Consider the following 12,988-nt stretch of genomic DNA (forward strand, 5'->3'; position numbering starts at 1 on the left):
CCCCCCCCCCCCAAAAAAAAAAAAAAAGCAACACAGCATTGACAAAAACATAAATATGAGATTAGTATCGGTTTCACCACAATAATTTTCAGGAATTCCAGTATCGAGTCGCATAGTAAAAAACAAGAAACATAAGTTCTTTGAGAATAATAAAAACCTCACAAACACATTCAGGGCTAGATGTGACAAAAACTAACCTTTATTAACTTTGCAGGAAGACAATAACCGGAATGCAGAATTGGCATCATCAAATTGTAGTGTTCTTGCAATCCATGAATAGACCACTCCTTTACAGTCGCTAAGTGTATCAATTTCATTCGGTACTCCAACTATGTTCTTACCACCAAGAGCCGTCTTGATCCCTGAAATCAGAAGTGCAGCCTCCGAAATTGCAGGCTGGCAAACAGGCCTACAACATTCTTTAAGAGAATCAACTGTGCTACAAGACTCCAACAACTTGCTTGTATTCACAATTTTTTCGAAAGTACCAATGTCCTTCACAGGGCAAGACCCACCAGTTAGATTTGATGACTTCACAGAGCACAGACCAGAAATGGAGCTGTTTGCTCCTTTACTAGCTAATATACTGATGATATCTCTAAAGCAATCATCAGCTACTGCACTTTGTAAAACTAAAGTATCAGAACGGTTGCTGTAAAATCCCTGGAATATGTGGAGTAAGCTATTGAACTGTGGACAGCATATTACATTTCCAACTACCATTGACAAAGATCGAGTACAATCAGATGCTGTTTTTTCTGTGATGCTTGAAATGACAGAGAAATTCACAGGGCATCTTCCAGTCAAGACAGGGTCATATGTCTTCGGAAAGGAAGGGTACATTGGCGGCAATGATTTCCCCGGGAAAGGATACTGAGGGATGACAGCAGGTGGTATCTCAATTGGTTCAAAGATTCCACTTCTGGGAGGGGTAGCTAGTTCAGACGTGGAAGAAGTTTGGGTTATCTTATGTGGCACATGTAGAGCCACTACATTCTGATAGCTAGTCAAACAGATAGCAATTACTAGCAGCTGATGGATAAATGAACCTGCAATCAGATGCAAGTCTTCATTCAGTGTATAGACTAGCAAAGGCCTGGATATGATACGCATGCACAGGCATAAGCATGAGTTGGGAATATCATGTTGCATCTGGAAGTGGTAATTCATGGAATTAATTTATGTAGATACTAGCTTTAACATTTGACATAATATTCAGCATTATAAAGATGTGTCGGTGATTCAAAGAAACCACAAGGCAAAATCAATAACTACACGGCAGCTTGCTCATCTTCATTTAGAAAACAACAACATAATCGCCACTACCTGGAAGGACTGAGGATATGCAACCAAAAATCTATACAACCTTCTCAACAACTGTCAGCTAAATTATGTCTGCTAGAATTAGTAAAAATAGTTTGGATGCCATTCTTTAGGGGACAAAACAGAAAACCACAAAAATATGAGTACATTTATAACAGATGCCACATAGGGAGTCCAAAATTTTCTTCACAGATCTCTAACAAATTAAAGTCTAGCATACAAGTCCAGTATTATACCCTTGAGACGAGTGGCGGTCTTTGCATAAGCCATCCGTCCACTAACCCTCTGGCAACATGGAGACACACAATCGGTACCTTTAAGCTGTTGATGCTACACCAGTTGAGCTGGTCACATGAATATTATGACGTACAGTACCTGAGACAGATTCAGTCACCGGGTTAATTAAGAGATTAAGGCAACACAATAAAATCCGAAATTGCCTTAGATACTGTGGTCTATATATCCATATCCATAAAATAAATAACTTTTTATCTTTACTTGTAAAAGAAAGAGGTATAACAATCTAATAGGAGCATAACATTCTTCATCTGTTAAGCGGGAAGTTCCAAATGCATCATTTTCTCTTTCTAGAAACATAAACAAACCAACGGTCTTAGATGTCTCTCCATATCATGAAAAAAGCAACCTTAATATGAGTGCTAGCAAACACTACAGCTAATAAGGTAGCAAAATAAGTGCAGGAACCTCACACAACTAAATAAATGCAGAATCTCATCACCCTGTCATAAATTGCACGCTCTAGATGCTATCAGAAAAAAGAAGGCTGAATGTTTTCAAATGCCTCAACATTGCTTTCACTGCAACCGCATAATGATTTACCAATTTGGAGAAGAAGTGGAGATTAGGTCCGCTCATTTCCCTAGACTATGTATAAGCTGAAATTTCTACCACAAAACTGAAACTTCATCACAGAACATATACACATAAAGGTGACAATCAGACTTTAGAATAATTCAACAACTCTTTCACTCCACCCTAGCTTTCCATCTTAACAGAACTATCCTAGTCCGTTCATGGATGACAGAGGTGTCTAGTTCATTTACTCGTGACTTGACATCCCATAATCAAGATGTTAGGTCATTAACTTATTAATGGACAAGAAAGAAGCTTTTTCACCTCAAACTTCTATCTTTTCTCTGTGACAACAAAAAGTAGAAAATATCTCTTATACTATAAATATCCAAGCAACACGTAATTCAACCCAATCTTGTCTTCCTCCTTTATTCCAACTAGCATTTCCTTCACTGGAAAAAAAGGGTCAACACCAGAGAAGGAGGAGGAAAACTAAGGCTACCTACATTCAAAGAAATAAACTAGGCATTAACGGAAAAATATTAATAAAAAAACACATTTTTTCCTTGATATAATTATCATACACTGACATTATAGATAACTTTTATACATCTAGACACTTAAACACCAGCTACAACAAACTCAATATTTATGTAACTTTAATTTTTATGAGGAACTCAAGTCTATAGAACTTAAGCCCATATAGTAAAATTTTGAGTCTTCCTAAGTTCTTCAAAACATTTTACCTTTTACCTTATTTACAAACTCAACAACCAAATAAGCAGCAAAAGCAAAATGCAGCTCAAAACCCGTAAGATCCGGAACGACCAAAAGCTTAGAAATACAAACTACAGACTTAATAAACATGAAGATAAGCAGAAATAATGGAATACCTGAAGTTAAAATTCCATAAAGACCAGAAATCCTCCCCATTATTTGTCATTAAACAATGTTTGCTTCCAAAATCTAATCCTAAAGACTAAATAAATCAACAAAATTGTTCTAATAAGTAGATGGATGTGCCTAATAAAAACCCTAGAACCAGAGGCAAAGGAAGAAGAAGAAGAAGAGTAGTAGTAGGTAGAGTTAACTTTCCTTTTTTTCTTTTTTTGAGATGAACCCAAACGGTTTCTAGTCTACACGCCTGACCGACTGACCGACTTTGATTACTCCAATTTTAGAGAAAATGACAAAAATGGTACCTTATGTTTGAGGTACATACAAATTAGCTCCTTAACTATGCATTAAATAGTTTTGGTCCTTTGAGTTTGTTAACTTTTTTAGTCTTAGATAAATATTTAACAATTATGATGTTTCCAATCCAATTTTATATTTTACTCTCTCAAAATGAATCTTCTTCTTTTTCTTCGATATTTTATTATTATATCTATTTTTATTTCTTTTTTTCCTTATTTCATAATATAAATCATTTCTTCTTCTTTTTCTAAATAATCTCCATGTAATATAAAATGTTTTTCTTTTCAAGTTCTCTATTTAATATAAATATAAATTTATATTTTATTCTAAATAACATAAATTGTAAGTAAATATTATATATAATAGGGAAAAGGGTTTGATATACCCCTTAATTTTGTCACTTAGAGTTGATACACTCCTTGTTATGTGTGGCTCATATATATCCTACGGTTATACAAATGACTCACATATACCCTTTTTATCTAACAGAAGTGAAAAAAATTAATTTAATTTTTTAATTATATTTTGAAAAATATTTAATCCATATGGGGTATAGCTGATCCTCTTCACACATTTTTTTTTTGACTTTTTTGTTTCAACGACTAATTTAAATTTATTATTTTGATGGTCAAACTTATTTTATGTTTCACTAATTTTCTTGTAAAATTTATTATAGATGATCCATTTTTTTTAATTTTTACAAATCCAAAAACTAAATTGCAATATAGCTACAAAAGAAAAATTAGTTTTAAATCTTTTCTTTACACTAAAGAATGAAAGAAAAAAGAATAAGAAACTCGAATAATGATAATCAAAGAAGTCAAAAAATAATTTTTATATGAAAAAGATTAAAATATACCTTGAACTTTGTTAGAATGATCATATATACCCCTACATGAATTTTTTTAAAAATTAAAAGTCAAAAAAATAAATATAAAAGTAATTTTTCCACTTCCGTTAGATGAAGGGTATATGTGAGCTCCTTTTGTAATGATAAGGGTATATGTGAGTCATTTGTATAACGGTAAGGATATATATGAGTCACTTTCATAACAAGGGTATATCATCTCTAAATGGCAAAGTTAAGGGGTATATCAGACTATTTTCCCTATGTTATACATATTAATGGACAATTGAAATAAAAGTGAAATCATTAATAAAATACAATTACATAATACTTAACTTTCAAGATTATTACGTTGCTCCCATAAATGTTATATTAATACATTACAAAGTTCAAAATAAGCATATTTTTCCTTAATTATTATGTTATATATTGTATTTTTAAATTAAAATTTCATCTTGTCATTTAAATTTTGTGCATTCTTTATAGTGAAAAATAATAATAATTTTAAATTATATCTTTAAAGTGACAAAAAAAAATTAAAAATAAAATATTTTTAATTCGGGATGAAAGTAGTAGATATTAAATAATATATTCTTTTAAATGTTATAATACATTTAAAAATAATTACGAATATTAGCGATTTAATTAATGGTCTTAAATAATTTATAATATTTTAATTACAAATAATATATAATATAAATAATAATAAAATAATCAAAAAGTGAAATAGAGAGTATGAATAGTAGTTCTCCAATATCTATATAAATGAATAATAGAGAGTAAAATAGAGGTGGATTAGAGATGGTCTTAATGTTCCTTAAAATTGATGGGAACAATGGAAAAATATCAACTATGAATGTCAAGAAAGTCCCATCTAAAAATACACAATAACAACATATCAATATAATCCTGCGAATAGGTTTTGGAAAGGGTGGGTTGTATGTAGTCTTATCTTTGTCTTGTAAAGATAAAAAGGTTATTTTCAGTAGACCTTCAACGCGTATATACTAATAACGAGGGAGTGGGTTGTCATATTCTCCCACACATAAACAAATGTTTATTATCAAACGAGTATAAAATCATAAATGAAGCCTCAAGCAAATAGGGGCATTTGTCCCACATGTTCATCTCGAATTCCTAAATAGCCTCATCGTATGGTTCATCCAAAATACTTTCACGAAAGTTATTTTCTTTTATTTTAGATTTCATATCTACCTCTAAAAATAACTAAGAGGACAATTTTGTAAGACAAGTTCATCATCTAGTTGTATAATGATCTGAAATGTCATTTTTGAAAAATTATCAATTTACTTATTTGATAGTTGCCCCTAGTCATGTTTGACAAATTTACGAGGTTGATTTTGTAATTTGATTGAAAAGTTGTGATCTTTGAAAGCTTTGAGTTTTGAAAGGGTTTAAGTGGTTAAAATTGATTTTTGGTAACAATTAAAGTTTCGAGTCTCGAAATGAAATTTCATCAATTTCATCAGTTTCAGAATATGGAATTTGGTCTAGTAGTGTTGTCGTTTTCCGTTTCAGAGTTGTTTCATGAATTTGAGCCATTGAGTTGAAAGTTTAAGTGATTTTAGACGATGAGTTGATTTTGATCAACATTTGGAGTTTCGATGTTCAAATCAAATATCTGATGATTCCATTGGTTTTGAGGGATTATTCTAGGAGTAGGAGAGGTCTCGGTTGAATTTTTTGAGGTTCTGAGGGTTATTTGGTATTTTTGAGTCTTAAGTTAGTTTATTGCAATTTTCACATATTTTTGGTTTCTGATGTTCTACCTTGAGTTGTTGGCAATTGGGGCACTTGGCCACAAAATCCACTATATCCCTTTTCATACCATTCCACCAATAGACTTCCCGCAGATCATGGTACATCTTAGTGGCGCCTGGATGAATAGAATATCTAGAGTTATGGGCTTCTGCAAGAATCTGTTGTCTCAACTCACCCACTGTAGGAACACATAATCGACCCTAATAGCGAAGTACACCATCTCCCCCAGGAGAAAACCTCAACTCTCTGCTGATGGATTGCATTATTTAGTTGAAGCAATATTGGATCACTGTCTTGATTTTCCTTCACCTCCACTGCCAAAGAAGATTCTGCCCCGTTATGAACTGCTACACCACCATCTTATATGCTCATAAGATGAACTCCTAGCAAGTTTGTGAACATCTTTCTCTAGTTCTGTTGATCTCTTGAGTCATACCTCTTGGTTTCTGATATTCTACCTTCACTTGCTGGCAATTAGGGCATTTAACCACAAAGTCTGCTATATCTCTTTTCATACCATTCCACCAATAGACTTCCCGCAGATCATGGTACATCTTAGTGGCGCCTGGATGAATAGAATATCTAGAGTTATGGGCTTCTGCAAGAATCTGTTGTCTCAACTCACCCACTGTAGGAACACATAATCGACCCTAATAGCGAAGTACACCATCTCCCCCAGGAGAAAACCTCAACTCTCTGCTGATGGATTGCATTATTTAGTTGAAGCAATATTGGATCACTGTCTTGATTTTCCTTCACCTCCACTGCCAAAGAAGATTCTGCCCCGTTATGAACTGCTACACCACCATCTTATATGCTCATAAGATGAACTCCTAGCAAGTTTGTGAACATCTTTCTCTAGTTCCTTTCTTTCTTCCTCAACATGTGTTACACTACCCATAGAGAGTCTGCTAAGAGCATCTGCTACTACATTGGCCTTATTAGGATGGTAATGCACACTCATATCATAATCCTTGAGGAAATCAAGCCATCTCCTCTGGCGAAGATTCAACTCTTTCTAGGTGAACATATACTGAAGGCTCTTATGGTCTGTGAACACTATACAAGTAATGTCTCCAAATCTTAAGTGGAAACACCACTGCTGCAAGCTCGAGGTCATGAGTTTGATAGTTCTTCTCATGCACCTTAAGTTGTCTAGAAGCATATGTTATAACCTTACCTCGATGCATCAACACACAACATAGGCCGACCCTGGATGCATCACAATAGATCACATAACCGTCTGAACTCTCTAGTAAGGTCAAAACAGGAGTTGTAGTCAACCTAGTTTTCAATTCTACAAAGTTTTTCTCACAATCATTTGACCACTGAAAATTGACTTTTTTCTTAGTCAACTTAGTCAATGGAGAGGCTATGGATGAAAACCCTTCCACGAACCTTTTGTAATAACCCGCTAGATCCAAGAAACTTCTGATATCGATTGGAGAGGTAGGTCTGGACCATAGTTTCATTGTTTCTATCTTTTGAGAATCAACTCAAATCCCTTCGCTAGACATAATATGCCCAAGGAAAGCAACTACTTACAACCAAAACTCACATTTGCTAAACTTAGCGAATAACTGGCGATCTTTGAGAGTTTGCAGAACAACCCTCAAATGATTCGCATATTCTTCCTCATTCCTAGAGTAAATGAGGATATCATCAATAAATATGACAACGAACAAGTCCAAATATTGCTTGAACACTCTATTCATCAAATCCATAAAGGTTGCAGGAGCATTGGTTAGTCCAAATGACATAACTACAAATTCATAATTACCATACCGGGTTCTGAAGGCTGTTTTCGGAATGTCACTATCTCTGACCTTGAGGTAATGATAACCCGATCTGAGGTCTATCTTTGAGAAATGACTAGCACCCTGAAGTTGGTCAAACAAGTCATCAATCCTGGGGATAGGGTACTTATTCTTGATTGTGACCTTGTTCAACTGTCTATAATCAATGCACATCCTGAGAGAACCATCTTTCTTCTTCAAGAACAGCACTGGTGCACCTCATGGGGAAATACTGGGTCTAATGAAACATTTATGTAAAAGGTCTTTCAACTGTTCTTTCAATTCCTTAAGCCCTGCTGGAGCCATTCTATAAAGAGGAATATAAATAGGTTGGGTATCTAAAAGGAGATCAATTCCAAAGTCAATTTCCCTTTCAGGAGGAACTCCGGGAAAATCTTCTGGAAACACTTCTAGGAACTCATTGACTACTGGAACTGACTCAAGAGTTGGGGTTTCAGAGCTTGAATCCTTAACCCGAACTAGATGATATAGATACCCCTTAGAAATCATCTTTCTGGCCTTAAGGTAAGAAATGAATCGACTCATAGGCGCTAAGCTACTACCCTTCTATTCTAAGATTGGTTCATCTGGAAACTGAAAACGAACAATCCTAGTTCTACAATCGACTAAGGCATAACAAGAATGTAACCAATCCATGCCTAGAATGACATCGAAGTCTACCATTTCTAACTTTACAAGATCCGCTAAGGTGACTTTCTAGGAGATTGTGACAGGGCAATTTCTGTATATTCGTTTAGCTATAATGGGTCACCGACTGGAGTAGAGACTGAGAAAGGTTCCGAGAGAGTTTCTGGACTAACATCGAATTTGACTGATATATAAGGAGTTACAAAGGAAAGAGTAGCCCTTGGATCTAACAGTGCATAAACATCTAAGTCAAAGACTCGTAACGTACTAGTGACTACATCTGGAGAGTCTTCCTGATCCTGGCGAGCTTGAAAAACATACAACCTGTTTTGGCGCTGACCGCCACTTGTACCAGATGAGTTACCCTACTGAGTCGGACGACCTACTGGCGCTGCTGAAGTTGTGGACTGAGCTTTACCATTGTTACCTCCTTAACCCTGTTTAGAAGGATAATACTTCAACCTTTGACCAAACTGACCACACCCAAAACATCATTCATTTCCTGCAAGGCACTCGCCTGGATGATTCTTACCACACTTAGGACAAGTTGGGTAGGTTCTGGTGCCTGAAACACTACCTTGAGTCTTAGAGCTTGATGCCCTACCTTTCTAATCATTATGGAACTTGGATGATGGAACACTAGCTGATGAAGGTGCTGGAGTTGAAGACTTCTGCTGAAACTACGAGCTATTTCCACCATCCGATTTCTATTGAAAGTAGTCATAGTTGTCGACCCTAGCCTTCTTATTCTCTTTGGCCTGTTCCCTAAGCTTGTCACCCTCAACCTGCTGAGCATGAGTCATGAGCCTAGAGATGTTCATATTCTCAAGTAACATAACATTCATACACTTTGTTTTCACAAGATCGGATACCCCATACATGAACTTGTCCATTTGAGCCCTGGAGTCAGCAACCATGTGAGGAGCATATCTAGAGAGTTGGGTGAACTTGAGTCCATACTCTTGGACCGTTATAGAACCCTACCTCAAATTCATAAACTCTTGAGTTTTTGCCTCCCTCAACTCTCTTGGGAAGAACCTGTCCATAAATGTCTCACTAAAGCATTCCCAAGTAATAGGAGCGGCACATGTACCCATGTTCTCTTTCTACTGAGTGTACCAGATATGAGCTACATCCTTAAGCTGGTAAGATGCCAACTCAACCCGATCATTCCCAGTTACCTGCATCACTCCAAAAATCTTATTAACCTCATCAACGATATTCAGTGGATGTGTATTGTTAGGACAAGCATGCATAACTATATCTAACATTTTATTTCATTGCATTGCACATTCATTACCATATGTGATCTTGTGAGTGCATGTTCGTGTGGAACTTGTGATTGGTGAATATAATATTTGTGTTGATGACTTGTAATCATTGAAGTGTTGTTATTATGCAATGTGTTATATAAATCGTGAACTATTAGATTGGGTTGATTATGTGTAGGTTGTAGTTGTGGAGGTTCGGTTGGAGTGTTAAGAGTACGCGTAGTCTATATTGCTTTACTCTGAGTTTAGGGGTTTGCTTGCTCAGTAGTGTGTTGTTTGATACTCACTCATTTGCTTCTACACTTGTGTAAGTTACAATCCCGGATCATCGTGATTGCTCTTATTCCCTTCTTAGTCTGAGGCTTATTGTGGAGAGTTATGAAGTAGTTGTTTGTTATCTCGGCAGACCCTTATACTCTTTTATATGATCTTGTTCTATTCTAGAAACAATGACATTGAGACTTGCATTTTCTTACAAAACAAATGTATTACATTAGAGGCTTGTACACATGATAACCAGATTTTAGGGGTTACTTAATATTAGCTATGTTATCCGCATTATTAAATTGTATTAGTTTTTCGTTTTGTTTTACTTCCGTGTTTATTTGTTATAATTGAGTTTTAGACTAACATGTCTTGGTGGGATAAGACGAATGTCATCACACTATTTTTTTGGTAGTGAAAAGTTGTACCACATCTAACTTTATGATGTGAAAGTCGTCCCAACGTACTTTAGGAACATGGGTACATAAAAAATCGGATGAATCATAAATATGTTGGTAAAAGATTAAATCTATAAGTTACTGCTCCGATTTTTTCTAAAATCTCAAATTGGGCCAATGTAAATATGGACTCAACTTTTCTTTCTCTTCGAAATGGGTCACACCTGTTATGGGAAAAACTTTTAAGAGAACCTAGTCATGCTTCACTAACTCCATGTCATAAACTCTATTTTTTTCTATCAAAAGGTTACTTATATTATAATAATGTAATTAAGCTTGTTAGGCAGTATGTCGTCCCGTGTTAACGGGAGCTTCATTGTTAATAGTTTGGGTCACATCCTGACCCTGGATAATGCAAAAAGGTTCATTTATAACCATATTGTAGCTTGTTCATATTACATTCGCATCTAGTTCCTTTTGCACCCATATTAGTGCAGCTTCAAAAAAAGTTGGTTACCCTGCAACGTCACTTTTTGCTCTTTGCTTCGCAAGCTTATCCGCAACTCTGTTCTGCTCGCGGAATACATGCTCCATCTTTGTGATTTCCAGCCTCGCCATTAGTGACCTGCATTCAATAATTAGATCATCATAGAGCAAGTTACTATTGTTTAGCATTTTAATGGCTTTAGAGGAATCAAAATTAATTTCTAACGGGCTAAAGTTGTGGTTTATAGCAATGGACAAGCCCATTCGCAGTGCTTAGAGCTTCGCTCTGATGGGGTTTGTTAGGGGGTGTGCTCGATAAATTTCACTTTCCACAGCCCCATGTGGTTTCTTATCACGCCTCTCAGCCCACCTGGGCCCGGGGTGTTCCTGAATGGCCCATCTACGTTAAACTTGAAAGTATTGTGGTTCGGTGGCTTCCAGTTGACTTGTATGGTTGATTTGAAGTTAATTCTTTCCATGGCATTCACAATGATCAATTGGAACTCTGTGTCTTAGGAGATTGTAGCGATTGTGCTTATTCCTTCTTTTTTGTTGTTGAAAGTGTTGTGGTTCCTTTTTAGCCAAATGTTCTAGAGGCAGAAAGGGATGAGGGTTCCCTTATTCAGCCGATCATTAAGTTTTCTGTTTTTGAGGGCCTGCCACTGGTTTATCCAATCTGTGTCATTTAAGGATGTGAATGAAATGCTGCCAGGTGTGCAGCTATTGAAGATCATTTCGTTCCAAAAGGTGATAGAGTTAGGACAATGGAAGAAAATATGGTTGGTGTCTTCAATGTCTCCATTACAATAGCTGCACTTGGGGTCGACACTAAGGCCTCTATGCTTAAGGACATGATTAGTAGGCAGTCTCTTGTGATACATAAGCTAGATGAAGGTCTTAATTTTGTTTGGGGCCTTAACAGCCTAAATCCATTTGAATCTCTCATTTGGTTCCAAGGTTTGAGTTTCATTAGTTGCTTTTATGTGTCTGTGGGCCGTGTTGATGGAGAACAGTCCATTAAGCCCCAGACTATGGTGTCTTCCTTTGTTGCCTCGCCAGTGGGTCTGTAGCTTCTGATGATGGCCTTAATTTCTTCCGGAATGGTGAAGAACAAATTTTCAAAGTTCCAATCCCCATTTTGGTAGACTTCTATGACTTTGAGATTGGTCTCTGCTTCCAAGAATGGGCTATGAATGGTTTTGCTGATGGCATCTAAGTGAGGGATCCATTTATCAGTAATGAAGTTTACCTTGTCCCCTTTATGGACTCTCTATTCTGTTGCATCAAGTACATCTAACCATCCCCTTTGGATATTTCTCCAAGTTTTGGAGACTATCCTGAGTTGCGCTCTATGTTTGGGTTTTTGTACTTGTTCTAGAGAACCCTGCACCAGAGTTTGGTCGGGTTCTGTAGAGCTCTCCATGCTAGGCTTGATAGAGTTGCCTTGTTTCTTATCACTTTTTGTATACCCAGTCCTCCCATGTTCTTGGCATTAGTGATACTATCCCAGTTGAGAAGGTGTATCTTTTTCTTCTCAACTGTAGATCCCAGACAAAGTCCCTTTGAACATTGTCGATTGTGCTGGAGCTTGATGTACTGCATTACATGTGAGGGGATGCTTCTGATGGTTGCTTTTGCAAGAATTGTCCTTCCGATGAGGTTTAGGAACTTAGTTTTCCAACCTGCTATTATTCTCTTCATGTTATCAATGATGAATTGGAAGTCAACATTCACAGGTCTCTTATTATCTACACAATACTGTTACCTACATTGAATCATTTTAAACATGTCTTGTATTAACTTGATATTTTCCAAGGCACATTAGACCTAACCCAGACCTAATACGTTGTTTCACATGTTTTAAACTATCCACTCGGTGAACGACATCTACAATGTAAAGCCTCATAAGATGTTAATTGTAGATTGTTAACAGTGTAGGAAAACTCCACCGGATATAATAACTCATTTCAATTACCTTCAAAGTTAATGCCACACTCTTAACATGTCTTTGATGATATAAATAAGAGTTAGTTACAAATATATTCAATAAAATAATTAGTTTACAAAACATATAGCTATATTTTGATTTACATAAAAAATAGCCAAAAGTCAAAAAAAGCATACACGGATTATACAATATTGTTTGCGAAAAAACATAAAAGT

The 12,988-nt window shown here is 35.9% G+C and overlaps 1 protein-coding gene across 4 annotated transcripts in view; it reads right to left on the bottom strand.

The window, feature by feature from the left end:
- Positions 1 to 3,273, bottom strand: part of LOC102597103 (uncharacterized GPI-anchored protein At1g61900-like) — a 20,139-nt gene extending 16,866 nt beyond the window's left edge. For 2 of the 4 annotated variants that reach the window (XM_006352140.2, XM_006352139.2), the window contains exons 1-3: positions 3,030 to 3,272; positions 1,560 to 1,698; positions 198 to 1,049 (exon numbers count right to left, since the gene is read on the bottom strand). In XM_006352140.2, coding sequence (XP_006352202.1) covers positions 198 to 1,049; positions 1,560 to 1,593 — 886 coding nt within the window. In that variant the 5' untranslated portion in view covers positions 1,594 to 1,698; positions 3,030 to 3,272. Of the gene's footprint in view, positions 1 to 197; positions 1,050 to 1,559; positions 1,699 to 2,460; positions 2,483 to 3,029 lie in introns of those variants that run through there. The other 2 variants (XM_006352141.2, XM_015310834.1) reach the window with 2 other exon arrangements.
- Between the last annotated feature and the right edge of the window lie 9,715 nt (positions 3,274 to 12,988).

Source organism: Solanum tuberosum, unplaced genomic scaffold (assembly GCF_000226075.1).
Source record: "Solanum tuberosum cultivar DM 1-3 516 R44 unplaced genomic scaffold, SolTub_3.0 scf00147, whole genome shotgun sequence".
NCBI lineage: Eukaryota > Viridiplantae > Streptophyta > Magnoliopsida > Solanales > Solanaceae > Solanum > Solanum tuberosum.